The 18,320-nt window shown below is 41.2% G+C and overlaps 1 protein-coding gene and 1 long non-coding RNA gene across 2 annotated transcripts in view; one reads left to right on the top strand and one right to left on the bottom strand.

Annotated features, from left to right (window-relative positions):
* The window catches only part of SLC25A17 (solute carrier family 25 member 17), a 55,875-nt gene extending 37,876 nt beyond the window's left edge, over positions 1-17,999 (top strand). Inside the window, exons 5-9 of the mRNA XM_032267164.1 lie at positions 5,023-5,139; positions 6,741-6,886; positions 6,979-7,074; positions 10,045-10,127; positions 17,100-17,999. Of these exons, the coding sequence (XP_032123055.1) occupies positions 5,023-5,139; positions 6,741-6,886; positions 6,979-7,074; positions 10,045-10,127; positions 17,100-17,247 (590 nt within the window). The 3' untranslated portion in view covers positions 17,248-17,999. The remainder of the gene's footprint in view (positions 1-5,022; positions 5,140-6,740; positions 6,887-6,978; positions 7,075-10,044; positions 10,128-17,099) is intronic.
* On the bottom strand, positions 19-478 carry LOC116542311. Its single transcript, XR_004265154.1, has 2 exons — positions 446-478; positions 19-154 (listed from the first exon to the last, which is right to left on the bottom strand). It is a non-coding gene; the product is annotated as an uncharacterized LOC116542311 (long non-coding RNA).
* Positions 18,000-18,320: the final 321 nt, after the last annotated feature.

Genomic DNA, 18,320 nt, shown 5'->3' with positions numbered 1-18,320 from the left:
AAATAAAAAATGAAAATGTCCTCATGAAGCTTATGATATAATAGTGTAAGATAGATAATAAACAAGGAAAATACATAGTATGTTAGAGGTTAAGGTTACGGACAAAATTTAAGCAGAGAATGGATAGAGAGTAGTGAGGGTTAAAAAGAGGTACCTGTAATCCCAGCACTTTGGGAGGCCGAGGCGCGTGGATCACGAGGTCAAGAGATCAAGACCATCCTGGTCAACAAGGCAAAACCCCGTCTCTACTAAAACTACAAAAAATTAGCTGGGCATGGTGGCGCGTGCCTGTAATCCCAGCTACTCAGGAGGCTGAGGCAGGAGAATTGCCTGAACCCAGGAGGCAGAGGTTGCAGTGAGCCGAGATCGCGCCATTGCACTCCAGCCTGGGTAACAAGGGCGAAACTCCGTCTCAAAAAAAAAAAAAAGAAAAAAAAAGAGGTACCATTGGCCGGGCACATTGGCTCACGCTCGTAATACCAACATTTTGGGAGGCTGAGGTGGGTGGATCACCTGAGGTCAGGAGTTCAAGACCAGCCTGGCCAACATGGTGAAACCCCCTCTCTACTAAAAATGCAAAAATTATCTGGGTGTGGTGGCAGGCGCCTGTAATCCCAGCTACTCGGGAGACTGAGGTATAAGAATCGCTTGAACCCTAGAGGCGGAGGTTGCGGTGAGCGGAGACCGTGCCACTGCACTCTAGCCTGGGAGATAGAGCAAGACTCCATCTCCAAAAAAAAAAAAAAGAAAGAGGCATCATTTTAGATAGTGTGGTGTTAAGTCCAGTTAAAGCTATCTCTATATATTTTAACTTCAGTGCTGGGAATGTTAAAAAATTAAAAATAAATTAGCTGGTGTGTGCCTGTAGTCCCAGCTACTTGGGAGGCTGAGGAGGGAGGATCACGTGAGCCCAGGAGTAGGAGGCTGCAGCAAGACCATGTCTCAAAAAATAAAATAAATACTTTTTACAGCTAATGGAATAAAAGAGGTGTGAAAGTGAATTCCTGTGTTTTGAAATTATAAGGAATAAAATGAATAATCACTTGGTGATTAGATTATATTAGCGATTCTCCACTGAGGCTGATTTTGATCTACAGGGTCAAATGTGGCATCTGGTAGAGGCCAGGGAGACTACTAAATATCCTACACAATAGCCCACATACACACCCACACACAACAAAGAATTTTCTACTGCAAAGTATCAGTACTGTCTCAGTTGGGAAACCCTGGGTTAAAGAATTTTACAATCCTTTGTAATCGTGAGATTCTCTGATTTGTAGGTCTTTTCTTTTTCTGAAGGTTGAGAGTTCATTGAAAATTATTTTTGTGAGTTTTAAACTTCTCTTCATAACAAGTTTTTGTACTTTAATATGTAGGTATTTTTATAATAATTCTAATAGCTTTCTCTCTTCCTGCTGTGAGCCTGTCATAGGATTATAATCACTGCAGAAATGAGTTGTGTCATCTCTAAGGAGAACTAGAAACAGCATTGTTGCTCTTCAAATTCTTCTTGAAACTTAGAAATTTATTATTTATTATATTTTCCCAGAAAAACAAGTCTATAAAGCTTAATAGCCTGGAGAATAATTTGGAGACAGAACCTTAACAGATAACTTAAATGAGGAGACATTCATTTTATGAAATTGGAATTTTTACCAGTGACTCTTAATGAATGCCAAAGGTATTATCATTGTTGTGATAGTCAAAATGCATTTTCTGCCTTCAGGCCTTAAATCTGGCAAGACAGGTTTGTTCCTGTTGTGTGTGAAGTTTCATTCCTTCCTACGGAGTCAAGTGATTTTTTTGATTTGTGCCTTTTCCTGCCATTTTCTTATATCCATGGTCATTGCACATATTTTCCAGAAGTGCATACCCAATTAACATACTTCGTTTGTGTTTTCTTTCCATAGCAAAGGAGACTCACTGCTGATAAAACTGTTTGTTTTCACGATTTCAGGAGTAAATAGCTATGTTCCAGTTGTTCCTTGATTTAGTGTGTTCAATCACGGTTCTTCATCTCTTAATTTTGGTGTGTTCTTTCTTGTGAACGATTTGTTACATAAAAGAATGAAAGAAAATAGAATTATAGACATTAGAATTAGAAGAAAAATAGTCTTCTGCCCTTTGGTAGGTAAAGCATTAATTTGTATTTCCACTTTAGAGCTGAAGTAGCATCCACAGCTTGGAACTGCCAGAAGAGTTATTTTATTTATTTATTTATTTTTTTGAGACAGAGTCTTACCCAGGCTAGAGTGCAGTGGCGCGATCTCAGCTTACTGCAACCTCCGCCTTCCGGGTTCAAGCGATTCTTCTGCCTCAGCGTCCTGAGTAGCTGGGATTACAGGCACCCACCCCGCCCCCCCCCACCAGCTAATTTTTATATTTTTAGTAGAGAGGGGGCTTCACCATGTTGGCCAGGCTGGTCTCGAACTCCTGACCTTGTGATTCAACCACCTTGGCCTTCCAAAGTGCTGGGATTGCAGGCGTGAGCCACTGTGCCTGGCTGGAACTGGCAGAAGAGTTTTGTACACAGGCTTATACATAAGCAGACAATTTTCTTTATCCTTTGGGCCTGTCAGGAGTTGGAACTGGTACTCATTAATGGTTTGTGACATGCTTCTCTCGGTGGAATTTTGACCTTTTCTTGATGATATAGGTTGCAAGTTTTAGTAAAGTTTTAGATTCTCAAGTATTTTGAGTGGCTTCTCTCAGAACTCATAAAATTATAGTGGTTAAAAAATACTCCTCCGTCTATTTTGGCTTAGAGGGTGAAAAAAGTACTTGAACTTCTCAGATAAAAAGCTTCGAAATACCAAATGTTCTTACAAGGACTTGATAATTTGTTATTTAAATAATGTGGTATATTTTTGTACTTGAAGTTGTCCTTTAAAAGAATCCTTTCAGTCTTTCTGCTTGTGTTAATGATGGAGATATGAAAGCAGATTTTTTTTCTTTAAATAAGAAAAGGTGTCACTCTGTTGACCAGGCTCTGGAGTGCAGTGGCATGATCACAGCTCACTGCAGCCTTAACCTCCTGGGCTCAAGGGATTCTCCCACTTCAGCCTCCTGAGTAGCTGGAACCACAGGAGTACGCCACCATGCCTGGATAATTTTTAATATTTTTTGTGGAGATGGAGTCTCCCTATGTTGCCCAGAATGGTCTTGAACTCCTGGGCTCAAGTGATCCTCCCACATCAGCCTCTCAAAGTGCCGAGATTACAGTCATGAGCCACCACACTGTGTACGAAAGCAGAGTTTTAAAGAATGGTTAGATCTTAATCTTAGCTGCATTGCCTCCTAAGTGTTTTTGTATGTGCCTACCTCTTAAATGAAGAATTTTTTTTTTCTAAATAGTATTTAATAGGCAACATTTCACTTGTTTAGAAAGTTATGTGCACTATGCCTTTCTAGAGTGTCTGTGGAAGCTTGTGATCTCTGGTCCTGAGTTCTCCTGTCTTCCTTTTCTCTTAAAATGAATGCAGTAGACTGCTCAATCCACTTTCTAGTCTGATTTTTCTGGCTGTTGGTTTTTTCTCTGTTAAGTGAAGTGTGCACTGCATTGAATAGGAATACATTCTAAAATCTAGGCAAATAGGAATGTGTTAATATCCTTCTATACTGGCGTCTGGGGCACTAGTACTTTTAAAAATAGACTAGCAGGAATCTGTAACTGAGGGTTTTTTAGATCATAGTCAATGCCTCCACTGACAATGTATGAATATTTTTAAGTTATAATTAAAGATGACTCCTTAATGTTATGTGAATCTATAAAAATATAACAAATATGATGGATAAAAGTATTAGGTGATGTCTTTTATTTTGAGAAGTGTGCTCTCATAATGCTCCTTAGAGATAGGCAGCAAAATATCTTTAACAACTGTATGCAACCAGTGAAAAAATTGAATTTGTATCTCTTGGCTGTTTTACCAAGGTTATCCTTGGTTAGACTATATATAACATTCCTATATAGACTATATATAATATTCCTACATGTAATATTTTGACATCCCTGAAATCAAAACTTTATTTCTTCAGTTGTGTTTAAATGAATTTTAGTAAAAGACTCTTGCTTAAGATTTTTTCTCTTGGTTCTTCAGATCTTGACTAGAGCCAGACAGCTGGATGTGTGCTTTTTTTTACTGAGTTTGTTCATTACTTCATTTGTTCCACTATTTAACAAATTATAACGTATATAGCATGTGTCAGGCACTTTGTTACAATTCTATCTGGTATTTTTTTTTTAATCATTTCAGGACTGGTGAGGAATATTTTAATATCTCAAGATGGTGTTAAATTGGGATCATGTGTTTTCAAAAAAGAAGCACCTGGCTCATTGTATTGTTCTACTCTGAGGCAACCTTGGGGGGCCAAGATCCCCATCCTTAAGCTTGTAAGGATCATGATGCTTGTGAAGCTGTTTCAGGTGTTTTGCGACACTTAATAACTGCTGCTTGCTGCCTGCCTATCCTAATTCTCTAAGGGATGAAGAACTCTTCAATGAGCTTCTAGTCTCTGTTAAGGCACTTTAAAATGTCACCACTTTTCCCCTTCCTGTCACCCATTGTACCAGATCCAGACTCACATCAAACCATGTGAGCTACGTAAGAGTTAAATTGTGTGTTTTATCTGATATTGTCATAGACTTAGCATGTTAGCTCTCAGCCACTCCCATCTCTAAAGCTTTTATGTTAAAATTATATTTAAAGCTGTATCAAAATTACTACTTTGAATGGTATACAGATTGACAAATAGATTGCCTATTGTACAAATGAGGAAACTTGTTGCTCTTCATCTGGAGAGGTGCTGCTGCTGCCAGCCATTTTGCTATCAGCAAAGCTTCCAAATCGCTTCTAACAGTAGTGGCTTGTGTTGTACCCTGGCACAAAGGGACTCCTTACCTTAGGTCTCCTAAGAGGTCAGTGGCAGAGATAGAAATGGAATATTGTTATGTAGCTTTAAAACAGCAAAGCTGAAAAGCTGACATTTTGCTTTCCCTTTTTCTCTCCATCTTTCTTGTTAAAGGAGTGGTTAACGTGTTGCTAACAACTCCACTGTGGGTGGTAAACACCAGACTGAAGCTGCAAGGGGCAAAATTTAGGAATGAAGACATTGTACCAACAAACTACAAAGGTATCATTGGTAAGTATCTCTTTGCTGAGTTCCTGTTTAAAGGTTTTCCTTCTTCTTTGTATCTGGAATATGTTGCCACATAAAGCTACATAACAGAAAACCTCAAATCTCGGCATCCATCAGTAGCATTTTTTTTTAACTCATGTGTTCATGGATTGATGTGGTGGATTTGGCTCATCTAAGCTAGCCCTAGCCTGACAGTCTCAGCCCACAAGTCTGTCCTCCTCTTTCTGGGACCAGCATGAGCATATTCTCCTCATTGTGATGGCAAAAGCTCAAGAGGACACAGCCAATCGTATAAACACCTTTCAACCCTGTTGGCACCTTGTCTGTTGACATCCCAGTGGCAAAGGACATCATATAGCCAAGCCCGAGACAAGAGGTAGAGAAGTATAATTCTCCCAGAGAGTATCAGTGGGAAGGGATGAATATTTTTGAAGAATAATCTATACTTTTTTATTCCAGTGCTGTCTTTGGATAGATACCAGATTGGTATCACATATCTTTGAGCTTCTGCCTTTCAATAGCACGGCATTACCAGGTTCTCCTTTTCCTATCACTCTTTGTAGTGAAATAGTGGTTTTTAGAAGTCAAGTACTGTATAATAAACTCCAGGAAACAATCTTACCTTTTCTTGTACTGGACTTTGTTATGAAATATGTGGGCTCAGTTCACAGTTCTGTATAATCCAGAGTTCCCAGTGATGGTGATAATGACTTAGGAGAATACGACATTCTAGCCTGGATCATCAGGAATGGTTGCCTGTGATTGAAGGTAGTCTCTCGATAACATGGTGACTGTCAGTGTCTGATTATCAAAAAATAATTTTTTTTTTTTTTTTTTTGAGGTGGAGTTTCGCTCTTGTTACCCAGGCTGGAGTGCAATGGCGCGATCTCGGCTCACCGCAACCTCCGTCTCCTGGGTTCAGTCAATTCTCCTGCCTCAGCCTCCTGAGCAGCTGGGATTACAGGCACACGCCACCATGCCCAGCTAATTTTTTGTATTTTTAGTAGAGACGGGGTTTCACCATGTTGACCAGGATGGTCTCGATCTCTTGACCTCGTGATCCACCCGCCTCGGCCTCCCAAAGTGCTGGGATTACAGGCTTGAGCCACCGCGCCCGGCCTTTCAAAAAATAATTAAGTGATGAACTTGCCCCCAGACTATCATTGCAAGAAGGAAATTTTTTTTTCCTTTTTTTTTAGTTGGAGTCTCACTGTGTCACCCAGGCTGGAGTGCATTGGCACAACCTTGGCTCACTGCAACCTCTGCCTCTCGGGTTCAAGTGATTCTCCTGCCTCAGCCTCCTGAGTAGCTGGGATTATAGGTGCATGCCACCATGCCTAGTTAATTTTTGTATTTTTGGCAGAGACAGGGTTTCACCATGTTGGCCAGGCTGGTCTCAAACTCCTGATCTCGTGATCTGCCCACCTTGGCCTCCCGAAGTGCTAGGATTACAGTCGTGAGCCATTGCACCTGGCTGCAAGAAGGAAATCTTTATAGAACCAGTATGGTTTGTGTTCGGGATACGTTTGAACAGAATTCATGTTGTCTTCTTTAGTTCGGGGATTGTCATCATGCTTTTCAAAAGTCCCTCATTTCTTGCTTAGATGCTTTTCATCAGATCATTCGAGATGAGGGAATCTTGGCTTTATGGAATGGCACATTTCCCTCCTTGCTGTTGGTCTTCAATCCTGCCATCCAGTTCATGTTTTATGAAGGTTTAAAACGGCAGCTTTTAAAGAAACGGATGAAGGTAATCCCTGATTTTGAAAGCAATAAAATAATTCTCTCTGACACCTTCTTGTTGACTACATTGATGTGATTTGTTCTTTCTTTGCTTTCCAGCTTTCTTCTTTGGATGTGTTTATCATTGGTGCAGTAGCCAAAGCGATTGCCACCACGGTCACCTATCCCATGCAGACGGTACAGTCAATTCTGAGGGTGAGTGCTGGGGTTCTCTTCACATTTAGTCCAACAGCGTTTTATTATATGTGTCTCTATTTAAAACATTGTTAATAAAGCAATAGAGCAGTTAGTTGGTATGCCAGAGTATTCCCTATCCATTTTTTTTTCTTTTCTTTTTTTTGAGACAGGATCTCCCTCTGTCACTCGGGCTGGAGTACAGTGGTACAGCATGGCTGTCTGTAGCCTTGACCTCCTAGGCTCAAGCAGTCCTGCCTCAGCCACCTAAGTAGCTGACTACAGGCATACCCCACCTTGTCCAGCTAATTTTAAACTTTTTCTGTGAAGATGAGGTATCACTATGTTTCCCAGGCTTGCCTCAAAGTCCTGGACTCAAGCGATCTTGCTACCTTGGCCTTCCAAAGTGCTGAGATTATAGGCTTGAAACATTGTGCCCAGCCCCCATTTTTTCATTTGTTTGATATTCTGTTTAACTAGGCTGGCTGTCATTGGTTTAGAATGCAGTTTGCATTTGTGATTTTGTAGGTAACTTAATGTCTCAGAAAACACAGATGTGGAGACAAGTTCTTTAAAGACCTCAGGAAAGCACAAGTTTGCTTCCTTCCCATTCAAGTTAATTGGCTTGGTGCCCCAGGGCTGATTATCCTTTACAAAGTCAGAGGTTAATTCCTTTAGTTCACTCAGGAGGAATTAATGATTTAGCTTTTCTGAAGCACTTTCAAATTACTGTTTTTTAATTCATTCAGTTATTTATCCATTCAAATATTTATTAAGTACCCACACTGTGGGAGGCCCTGGGCATGCAGTAGTAAATAAAAGTCATAATCCTTGCCCTTTTGAAGCTAATGGAAGAGAGACTGAATAGGTAAACAAGAAACATAAATAGTTAATTACAAATTGAAAAAGGAGCTATAAAGGAAATTATTTAGTGGAGAGGGGCATGGTGGGCATCTTTTAAGATAGCATGATTGGAGGTGTGCTTCTTTGAAAAGGGTTATTTAAATCAAGATGCAAAGGAGCATAAGACCCTAGCTGGGCAGGGTGGGGGAAAGTGCATTCCAGGCAGGGGAAGCATGATGTGTGTATTAGTCCATTCTCAGGATAGTCTAAAGGACTGCCTGAGACTGGGTAATTTGTAAAGGAAAGAGGTTTAATTGACTCACAGATCAGCATGGCTGGGGAGGCCTCAGGAGACTTACAGTCATGGCAGAAGGGGAAGCAAACACACACTTCTTCACATGGTGGCAGCAAGGACAAGTGCAAGGGAACTCCCCTTATGAAACCATCAGATCTCATGAGACTTATTCACGACCACAAGAATAGTAGAGGGGAAACGCCCCACAAGATTCAGTTATCTCCACCTGGCCCTGCCCTTGACATGTGGGGATTATTACAATTCAAGTTGAGATTTGGGTGGGGACACAGCCAAACTATATCAGTGTACTAAGAATTTGGTGCATACTAGGGACTCAAAGGAGGCCTTTATGCCACTAGAGTAGCTCAGGATGAGATTGCAAAAGTAGGAGGGAAACTGTAGGTGAGGAATCTAGATTTTTATCCTCAGCACTTTAAGCTGAGAATATGTGATGGGAAAGGCTTTAAGCTGGGGAATATGTGATGTGATTTGCAATTGGAGAAGATTGTTGTCCCCATTATGTGGCGAATTGGTCAGAAAGCTAAGAGAGAAAGCTAGGGGCAATCTGGTAGGAAGCCATTTCAGTAATACAGGCCAGAGAGGATGGTGGCCTGGACCATGGTGGCAGCACTGGGGAGGAGAGGGATAGGATGAGGACAGATTCAAGATCTGTTTTAGAGACTGGGCGTGCTGGCTCACACCTGTAATCCCAGCACTTTGGGAGGCCAAGGCAGGTAGATCACCTGAGGTCAGTTGTTCGAGACCAGCCTAACCAACATGGAGAAACCCCATGTCTACTAAAAATACAAAATTAGCTGGGGGTGGTGGTGCATGCCTGTAATCCCAGCTACTTGGGAGGCTGAGGCAGGATAATTGGTTGAACCCGAGAGGGAGAGGTTGCGGGGAACCGAGATCACGCCATTGCACTCCAGCCTGGGCAATAAGAGCAAAACTCCGTCTCAAAAAAAAAAATCTGTTTTAGAGAAAAATTTTCAAAAGGCTTGTTGCTAGATAAAAAGGGGTGGTCATGAGAGTATTCCAGTTCAGAAAAATTAGTACTTTCTGTTAAAAGCATTTTTACTAAAATTGGTACTTAATATAAGGGAATTCTGTAGTATTTTTATAAATGTATTTTAACACTTTTAGAACATAAACACATGATATGAAGAGCTTAGATTGCAGAGGTTCTAAATGATTCGTTTATCAGAACTTCCTAAAGAAGTGGAAGTTATTACCATCAATATCCAAGTCATCATCCTGGGCATGTTTTTTTCTTTTGAGGTAGAATTTTCCCTATTCTTTTCTATAAAATGAAAATGATTATGCTTGCTTCATTGAAAAATTTTTCTTAGGCCAGACACGGCGGCTCACGCCTGTAATCCCAGCACTTTGGGAGGCCAAGGTGGGTGGATCATTTGAGGTCAGGAGTTCAAGACCAGCCTGGCCAACATGGTGAAACCACATCTCTACTAAAAATACAAAAATTAGCTGGGCATGGTGCCACATGTCTATAATCCCAACTATTCAGGAGGCTGAGACAGGAAAATCACTTGAACCTGGGAGGTGGGGGTTGCAGTGAGCCAAGATTATACCGCAGCCCTCCTGCCTGGGCAACAGAGTGAGACCCTGTCTCAGAAAAAAAGAGAAAAAATTTTTCTTATTTTTACTTACTTAAATTGAAATATTTCACTCAGTGGAAAAAATACAGGATTAATGATATCTGTGGTACTCATTGGGTAAATTTATTAATGTATGCTATAAGACACTGCTCTAACCTAATATTCTCTCCAGGTAGAGATTAAGATTTAAAAAAGCAGTAACAGTGCTTATCTTTTTTTCTCCTCTTTCCTCAGTTTGGGCGTCATAGACTAAACCCAGAAAACAGAACATTGGGAAGTCTTCGGAATATTCTCTATCTTCTTCACCAGCGAGTAAGGTGAGCTTCATGGATGCCTCACATTCCGTGCTCTCCTTCAGCAGCCATCTCTGCCAGGGAGTGGTTGGATTTCCCTCTCTTACGCTACTGCCTTGGTGGTGGCAGCCTCCAAAACCTCTCCCTTGCTTGCTATGTTTAGACATTTCTCATTTTAGGAACCTCGTACAGTATGACAGCATTTTGGGACATTATGGAAAAGTTCAGGTTTTTATTCTTTGTTTGTTAGTTACATGTATGCAGAACTTCTTCAGAAAGAGAACCCTTCTATACTTCAACCACACTGAGTGCTGCTTTCACTAATAGTATATCCTATGACCCCTCTTAGCACTGTAACATCTGCCTGTAGAATAGGAGTACTGAAGAAGGGAGGGCAGTGGAAAAAATAATAGTGATGGTGATGATGACGACGATGATACTGACGATGCTGAGAGTAGCTAACATTTTCAGTGGCTTGCTGTGTGGCAGACACTGAACTAGAGGCTATACGTAGGTAATCTCAATCCTAACAGTAGCTCTGTGAGTTAAGAACTATTATCATTTCCTGTTTCATTTAAAGAAATTGACACTTAGTGAAGTCAGATAAGTCAGGGACGTCCTTTGAAGCAAAAGCTCTTAGAACTTTATTAGTGTTCCTAGATACAAGCTACTCTGAAAATAAATTTATTCTTTTTTTTTTTTTTTTTTTTTTTTGGTACGGGTTTTTCACCCTTGTTACCCAGGCTGGAGTGCAATGGCACGATCTCAGCTCACCGCAACCTCCGCCTCCTGGGTTCAGGCAATTCTCCTGCCTCAGCCTCCTGAGTAGCTGGGACTACAGGCACGCGCCACCATGCCCAGCTAATTTTTTGTATTTTTAGTAGAGACGGGGTTTCACCATGTTGACCAGGATGGTCTTGATCTCTTGACCTCGTGATCCACCCGCCTCGGCCTCCCAAAGTGCTGGGATTACAGGCTTGAGCCACCGCGCCCAGCCATAAATTTATTCTTAAAATAAAATATGCAGTTGGGCAAGGTGGCTGATGCCTGTAATCCCAACACTTTGGGAGGCTGAGATGGGAGTATGGCTTGAGGCCAGGAGTTCAAGACCAGCCTGGGCAAAGTAGTGAGATCTTGTCTCTACAAAAAATATTTACAAAATTAGCCAAGCCTGTGGTATGCATCTGTAATCATAGCTACACATGAGGCTAAGGTGGGAGATTCACTGGAGCCCAGCAGATTGAGGCTATAGTGAACTATGATTGCACCACTGTACTTCAGCCTAAGGCTATAGAGGTAAGACCTTGTCTCAAAAAAAATAAAAATAGGCCGAGCACGGTGGCTCATGACTGTAATCCCAGCACTTTGGGAGGCTGAGGTGGGCAGATCACCTCAGGTTGGGAGTTTGAGACCAACCTGACCAACATGGAGAAACCTCGTCTCTACCAAAAATGCATTAGCTGTGCATGGTAATGAGCACCTGTAATTCCAGCTACTTGCTGGGTGGGGGAGGCGGGCAGGGCACTGAGACAAGAGAATCACTTGAACCTGGGAGGCAGACACTTTAGTGAGCTGAGATCTCGCCATTGCACTTCAGCCTGGGCAACAAGAGCAAAACTCCGTCTCAATAATAATAATAATGATAATAATAATAATAGAAAGAACATTCAAGGGACTGAAAGATAAAATCAGGCTGGGCATGGTGGCTCACACCTATAATCCCAGCACTTTGGGAGGCCCAGGCAGGCACATCGCTTTAGCTCAGGAGTTTGATACCAGCCTGGGCAACACAGTGACACCCTGTCTCTACAAAAATTAAAAACTAGCTAGGCATAGTGGCGCATGCCTGTAGTCCCAGCTGCCCAGGAGGCTGAGGTGGATTGCCTGAACCCAGGAGGTTAAGGCTGCAGTGAGCTGTGATTGTGCCACTGTGTGATTTTATTTTATTTACAAAATTAAATAAAAGACAAAGAGCCTGGGCACTGTGGCTCACGCCTGTAATCCAAGCACTTTGGAGGCCAAGGCAGGCGGATCACCTGAGGTTGGGAGTTCAAGACCAGCCTGACCAACATGGTGAAACCCCGTCTTTAAAAAAAAAAAAAAAAGACAAAGAATAGGTATAAAGTAAAAAATAAATACTTACCATACCAAGTATTGGGCGGGATGTTGGAGCAGCCAGAACTTACTTTCTCATGCTGCTGGCAGGAATACAGAATAGTACAGCAGCTTTGGAAGGCAATTTGGCATTTTCTTTAAAAATTTATAGATACCACACCTATTATAGGACCCAGCCATTCCACTTCAGGGTATTTACTCAAGAGAAATGAAAGCATATTTCTACACAAAAGCTTGTAAACAAATGTTAATGATGGCTTTGTTGTTTTTCATTATTTTTTTTTATTTTTAAAATTTTTTAATTTTTAATTTTTGTGGGTACAGAGTAGGCATATATATTTTTGAGGTACATGAGATGTTTTGATACAGGCATGCAAAGCATAATAATCACATCATAGAAAATGGGGTATCTATCCTCTCAAGCATTATTTTGTTACAAACAGTCCTATTTATACTCTTTTAGTTATTTTTAAAAGTATAATTAAATTATTATTGACTATATTCTTGTGTTGTACTTGCAAATACTAGGTCTTATTCAAATTATCTTTTTTTGTACCCATTAACCATCCCCACCTTTCCCCCAACACTATTCTTCCCAGTCTCTGGTAACCATCCTTCTACTCTTTATCTCCATGAGTTCAATTGTTTTGATTTTTAGATCCCACAAATAAGTGAGAACATGTGATATTTGTCTTTCTGTGCCTGGTTTGTTTCACCTAGCAGAATCACCTCCAGTTCCATCCATGTTGTTATAAATGACAAGATCTCATTCTCTTTGATGGCTGAGTAGTATTGCTTTTTGTATGAGTACCACATTTTCCTTACCCATTTATCTGTTGATGGACACTTAGGTTGCTTCCAAATTTATGACATTATTTGTAAGAACCAAAAACTAGAAACAACCTGGCTGCATGCAGTGGCTCATGCCTGTAATCCAAGCACTTTGGGAGGCCAAGGCAAATGGATCATTTGAGGTTAGGAGTTCAAAACCAGCCTGACCAACATGATGAAACCCCGTCTCTACTAAAAATACAAAAATTAGCTGGGCATGGTGGCATGTGCCTGTAATCCTAGCTACTAGGGAGGCCAAGACAGGAGAATCACTTGAACCTGGGAGGTGGAGGTTGCAGTGAGCCGAGGTTGCACCATTGCACTCCAGCCTGGCGAACAAGAGTGAGACTGAGTCTTAAAAATAATAATAATAATAATATACCATGATTTATTTACCAATACACTTATTGATAGATATTTAGGCTGTTTCCAGGTTTTGCCTTTACAATCATTGCTGAATGAACATCCTATAAATATAGCTCTGTATACCTGAGTGATTATAATTATCGAGAAAATTATCTTTTGTTTTTTCAAATATTCAGTCCCTGGCCGGGCGCGGTGGCTCAAGCCTGTAATCCCAGCACTTTGGGAGGCCGAGGCGGGTAGATCACGAGGTCAAGAGATCAAGACCATCCTGGTCAACATGGTGAAACCCCGTCTCTACTAAAAATACAAAAAATTAGCTGCGCATGGTGGCGCGTGCCTGTAATCCCAGCTACTCAGGAGGCTGAGGCAGGAGAATTGCCTGAACCTAGGAGGAGGAGGTTGCAGTGAGCCGAGATCGCGCCATTGCACTCCAGCCTGGGTAACAAGAGTGAAACTCTGTCTCAAAAAAAAAAAAAAAAAAAAAATATTCAGTCCCTGTAGACTGTCAAAAATTGCCAATACTGACTATATTTCAAGTCGTCATGTTGTGGTATTGGGAAAAGTTTTCAATTAGCAATAATCGTGCCTCAGATAAACCTCATCTGCGCAAAGCTGAGAAAATTATCTTTACCAATGAGATTACCTGATTAAGGAGTATGAACATATGAAATTTTGATAAGAGATTTCCAAATTGACCCCAAAACAGTGGTAACAATTTTTGTTTCTATCAGCATTGAGAGAGTTAAGAAAGATGTAGTTAACAAGAAAGCTAAGAACATAGTGTTAAATAGAAATCTATGGGTTTGGCCGGGCACGGTGGCTCACGCCTGTAATCCCAGCACTTTGGGAGGCCAAGGCGGGTGGATCACGAGGTCAAGAGATCGAGACCATCCTGGTCAACATGGTGAAACCCCGTCTCTACTAAAAATACTAAAAATCAGCTGGGCCTGGTGGCGCGTGCCTGTAATCCCAGCTACTCAGGAGGCTGAGGCAGGAGAATTGCCTGAACCCAGGAGGCGGAGGTTGCAGTTAGCCGAGATCGCGCCATTGCACTCCAGCCTGGGTAACAAGAGCGAAACTCCATCTCAAAAAAAAAAAAAAAAATCTATGGGTTTATATAGTTTTCAAATCTATTGTGTTTTTACATCTTATATCTTCTTAGGGTCTCATTCAACCTTAGGGATGTGGAAGGGTGATTATATTTCCATTTTGAAGATTAGAAAACAGATTTAGAGAAAGAAAGTGACTTGCCCAATATGAGATCAAGGCAGGGTCAGATGTTCAAATTCAGATGCTCAGTAAGCACTCAGGAAGGATTGAATGAATAAGGGCTTTCATTCTTTTCACTTGAATGCTCTTCAATGATGGAAACACCTGTACTGTCCAATAGGGCTGCCACTAGTTGCATGTGACTGTTGAACACTTGAAATATGCCCAGTGCAACTAAGAAGTTGAGTTATTTATTTATTTTTATTTTCATTTATTTATTTTTTGAGACAGAGTCTCACTCTGTTGCCCAGGCTGGAGTGCAGTGGCATGATCTCAGTTCACTTCAACTTCTGCCTTCCAGGTTCAAGTGATTCTCCTACTTCAGCCTCCTGAGTAGCTGGGACTATAGGTGTGCGACACTGCACCTGGCTAATTTTTGTGTTTATCGTAGAGATGGGGTTTCACCATGTTGGCCAGGCTGGTCATGAACTCCTGATCTCAGTTTATCTGCCTGCCTCGGCCTCCCAAAATGTTTGGATTACAGGCATGAGCCACTGTGCCCAGCCTATTTTTAAAAATTTTTAATTGCCACATATGGCTAGTGGCTGTGATAACAGATAGTGTAGTATACCATACCAGGCCTCTCCAAACTTCTGTATGGTTAAAAATCACTTCAGGTGCTTGTAAAATGTAGGTTTGCCTCCTCTCTAGGTTGTGGCCTGGCAATGTACATTTCTAAACAAACTCTGGTGCTTCTGATATGGCTGGTCCTCACCTTGAGAAACACTGAGGTGGAATTTCTTAGGTTTCTTGGGGTAACATAATTCAAATTAGTAAGGGAACTAGAAATTCATGGGTCAAATCTTTAAGTCATTCCCTTTTATCATATGATTTTCCCCCAATTATAGGTTTTCACACAGCATATATATAAAATGTAGTAATAGCTTCTGATGGGAACACTTGATTCAATATCTCAATCTGCATGATATAAATAACCCTGGAGCTGCTGATGAACTGGCAGATGAGATTAATTCACTCTCAACAAATAGCTTTAGAGAGATCTTTTGCTCTAAACTCCCATTTTAGCTGAAACAATCTTCCGATGTTAGAGCAGTGGTTCTTATGGGCTGGTTTCCAGGCTGGCATCCTCCTCCTTCTCATCTGGGAGAACATTCTTGGGCTGGGTACAGTGGTTAGAAATGCACATTCTTGGGCCGGGTACAGTGGTTCATGCCTGTAATCCCAACACTCTGGGAGGCCGAGGCTGTAGGGTCACGTGAGCGTAGGAGTTGGAGACCAGCATGGGCAACAGAGTGAGACCCTGTCTCTATTAATAAAAAGAAGAAATGCAAATTCTTGAATTTCACCCCAAACTTAGTCAGTCAGAAACTCTGGGAATTGACCCAGCAATCTATGTTTTGCTTTTTTTAAAACGGAGTTTCACTCTTGTTGCCCAGGCTGGAGTGCAATGGTGCGATCTCAGCTCACTGCAACCTCTGCCTCCCAGATTCAAGGGATTCAAGTGATTGATCCTCAGCCTCCAAGTAGCTGGGATTATAGGCATGCGTCACCATGCCCAGCTAATTTTGTATTTTTAGTAGAGACAGGATTTCTCCATGTTGGTCAGGCTGGTCTCGAACTCCTTACCTCAGATGATCCACCCATCTCGGCCTCTGAAACTGCTGGGATTACAGGCATGAGCCACGATGCCTGGCACAATCTATGTTTTACCAGGCCTTTCAGGTGATTTGGATGCCTGCTAAATCTGAAAACCACTGGGTTAGAGGATGAAATGTATGGGAAGTTTGAGCATCAGAAGGCTTTTCATTTGTCTCTTTCTCTAGTTATATTGAGCTAAAATGATCTGAACATATTGACAGCTTTCCTGCTGTTTAGTGACTAAGGTGAAATAACTAAATTAGCATTAAAGTGAAGATCCACATCCTGGCCTACATAGTGAAATCCCGTCTCTACTAAAAATACAAAAATTAGCTGGGCGTGGTGGCATGCGCCTGTAGTCCTAGCTACTTGGGAGGCTGAGGCAGGAGAATTGCTTGAACCCAGGAGGCAGAGGTCGCAGTGAGCTGAGATTGCGCCACTGCACTCCAGCCTGGTGCCTGGAGACGAAGCAAGACTCTGTCTCAAAAAACAAAAACAAAAAGTCACGTTCCAAAAGTTCTTCGTTAGATCTCAGATTTTGCATTAAGATGGTTTTGGGATCTGCATCCTCTCAGTGGGATATTGTCAACATTCTGCTAATTAATGGTGACTATAAAGACCAAGTATTAATGGTTCATGAATACTAAACCTTCATCAGTCCCCAAATACCTTTAAAGATAAGAAGTGCTTTGACAACAAAAGCCTGTGTTGAAATCTAAAACCTCCATTGCTTGTTCTCATCAAAGTAGCTATCTAGGTAGCATGTTCTCTGATGCAGGAGTTGACTTCTGTTTCTTCAAACCTCTTTCCCTTTAGACGTTTTGGAATAATGGGACTCTACAAAGGCCTTGAAGCCAAACTGTTGCAGACAGTCCTCACTGCTGCTCTCATGTTCCTTGTTTATGAGAAACTGACAGCTGCCACCTTCACAGTTATGGGGCTGAAGAGTGCACACAAACACTGAGACGCCTTCCCATGAAAAATTCCGAAGATGCTCAAAAGGGAGGTTTCCTCCTGAGTAAAGAGAAGTGATTCTCCTTTGACTCGCTCCTGCCACCACAAACGTTACCCTCATTGGCTTGAAAAGCATCCAAGGGTGAACAGGGAGTATGGCCACCTGGACCTGTTGTCACCTTAATTGTTATGCTGGCTGGTTGGATTTTTGGGGTGGCAGTTGGACTAATATGGAAAAAAACATTGTTGAAAACCTCAATATGAAAGTTTTTGAGTGTTTATTGGTTAAGAGAAATGGACTATTTTGCTCTCGTATATCATCTTTTCTATTTAAGTTTTTCTTAAATATACCAGCTGTTCTCTTTCCATGAACTCTCCCCCAGGTTCTAGGACAAATTTAATAACATGTAATTCTCCTCAAATACTTTTGTATGTGTCAGTGTTGGTATTTTCCTCTCTCAAACTAATATTAGGACTTCGCCATGGGCTTTTGTTTTTCTTGGGCTTTTTTTCTCCTGCTTAAGGAGAGGTGTCTTTTTTATTTTTAGGATATGAGCTATTTATTTTGTGAGATGAAAATTGTTAATCCCAAATGATTCTCTTACAAACTATTTGTGAATGTCACTTATTCATTGGTGTTTGACATAATTTTTAAAATATTTATTTTTATTCAATCCTTTCATTACAAAAGCCTTGAGGTTTGTGCCCATCCACACAAGCCCTGGTCAGTCAAGTCCCAATAAATGGTCAACACAAACAAGATATTCTTGAAAATTGCTCTTTACTAAGGTATTACGCTGAGTTTGCAACCAGATGGGAAAAATTACAAAAAAGAGAAGGGGAGCAGATATCTTTTTGAGGTCTGGCATGTCATCTCCCTTTATAAACTTGGTATAGGCTATATATTTTGAAAATAAACATCTTGTTGAGGTTATTTCATTTGGAAACCTTCCTTAGAGTCCTATTGCTAAAGTGTGGTCCATCAGACAGTAACACAGCCGTGAGCTGAGAGCTGGCAGGGCATGCAGCCCAGAGTTTGTGAATCCTGTTCCATATTTTAACATCCTCAGGTGATTCACAGTC

The sequence above is a fragment of the Sapajus apella genome, unplaced genomic scaffold (assembly GCF_009761245.1).
Source record: "Sapajus apella isolate SASKATOON/1434 unplaced genomic scaffold, GSC_monkey_1.0 scaffold166, whole genome shotgun sequence".
NCBI classification, from domain to species: domain Eukaryota; kingdom Metazoa; phylum Chordata; class Mammalia; order Primates; family Cebidae; genus Sapajus; species Sapajus apella.
The sequence above is the reverse complement of the archived record's forward strand: the minus strand, read 5'-3'. Positions and strand labels throughout refer to the sequence as shown.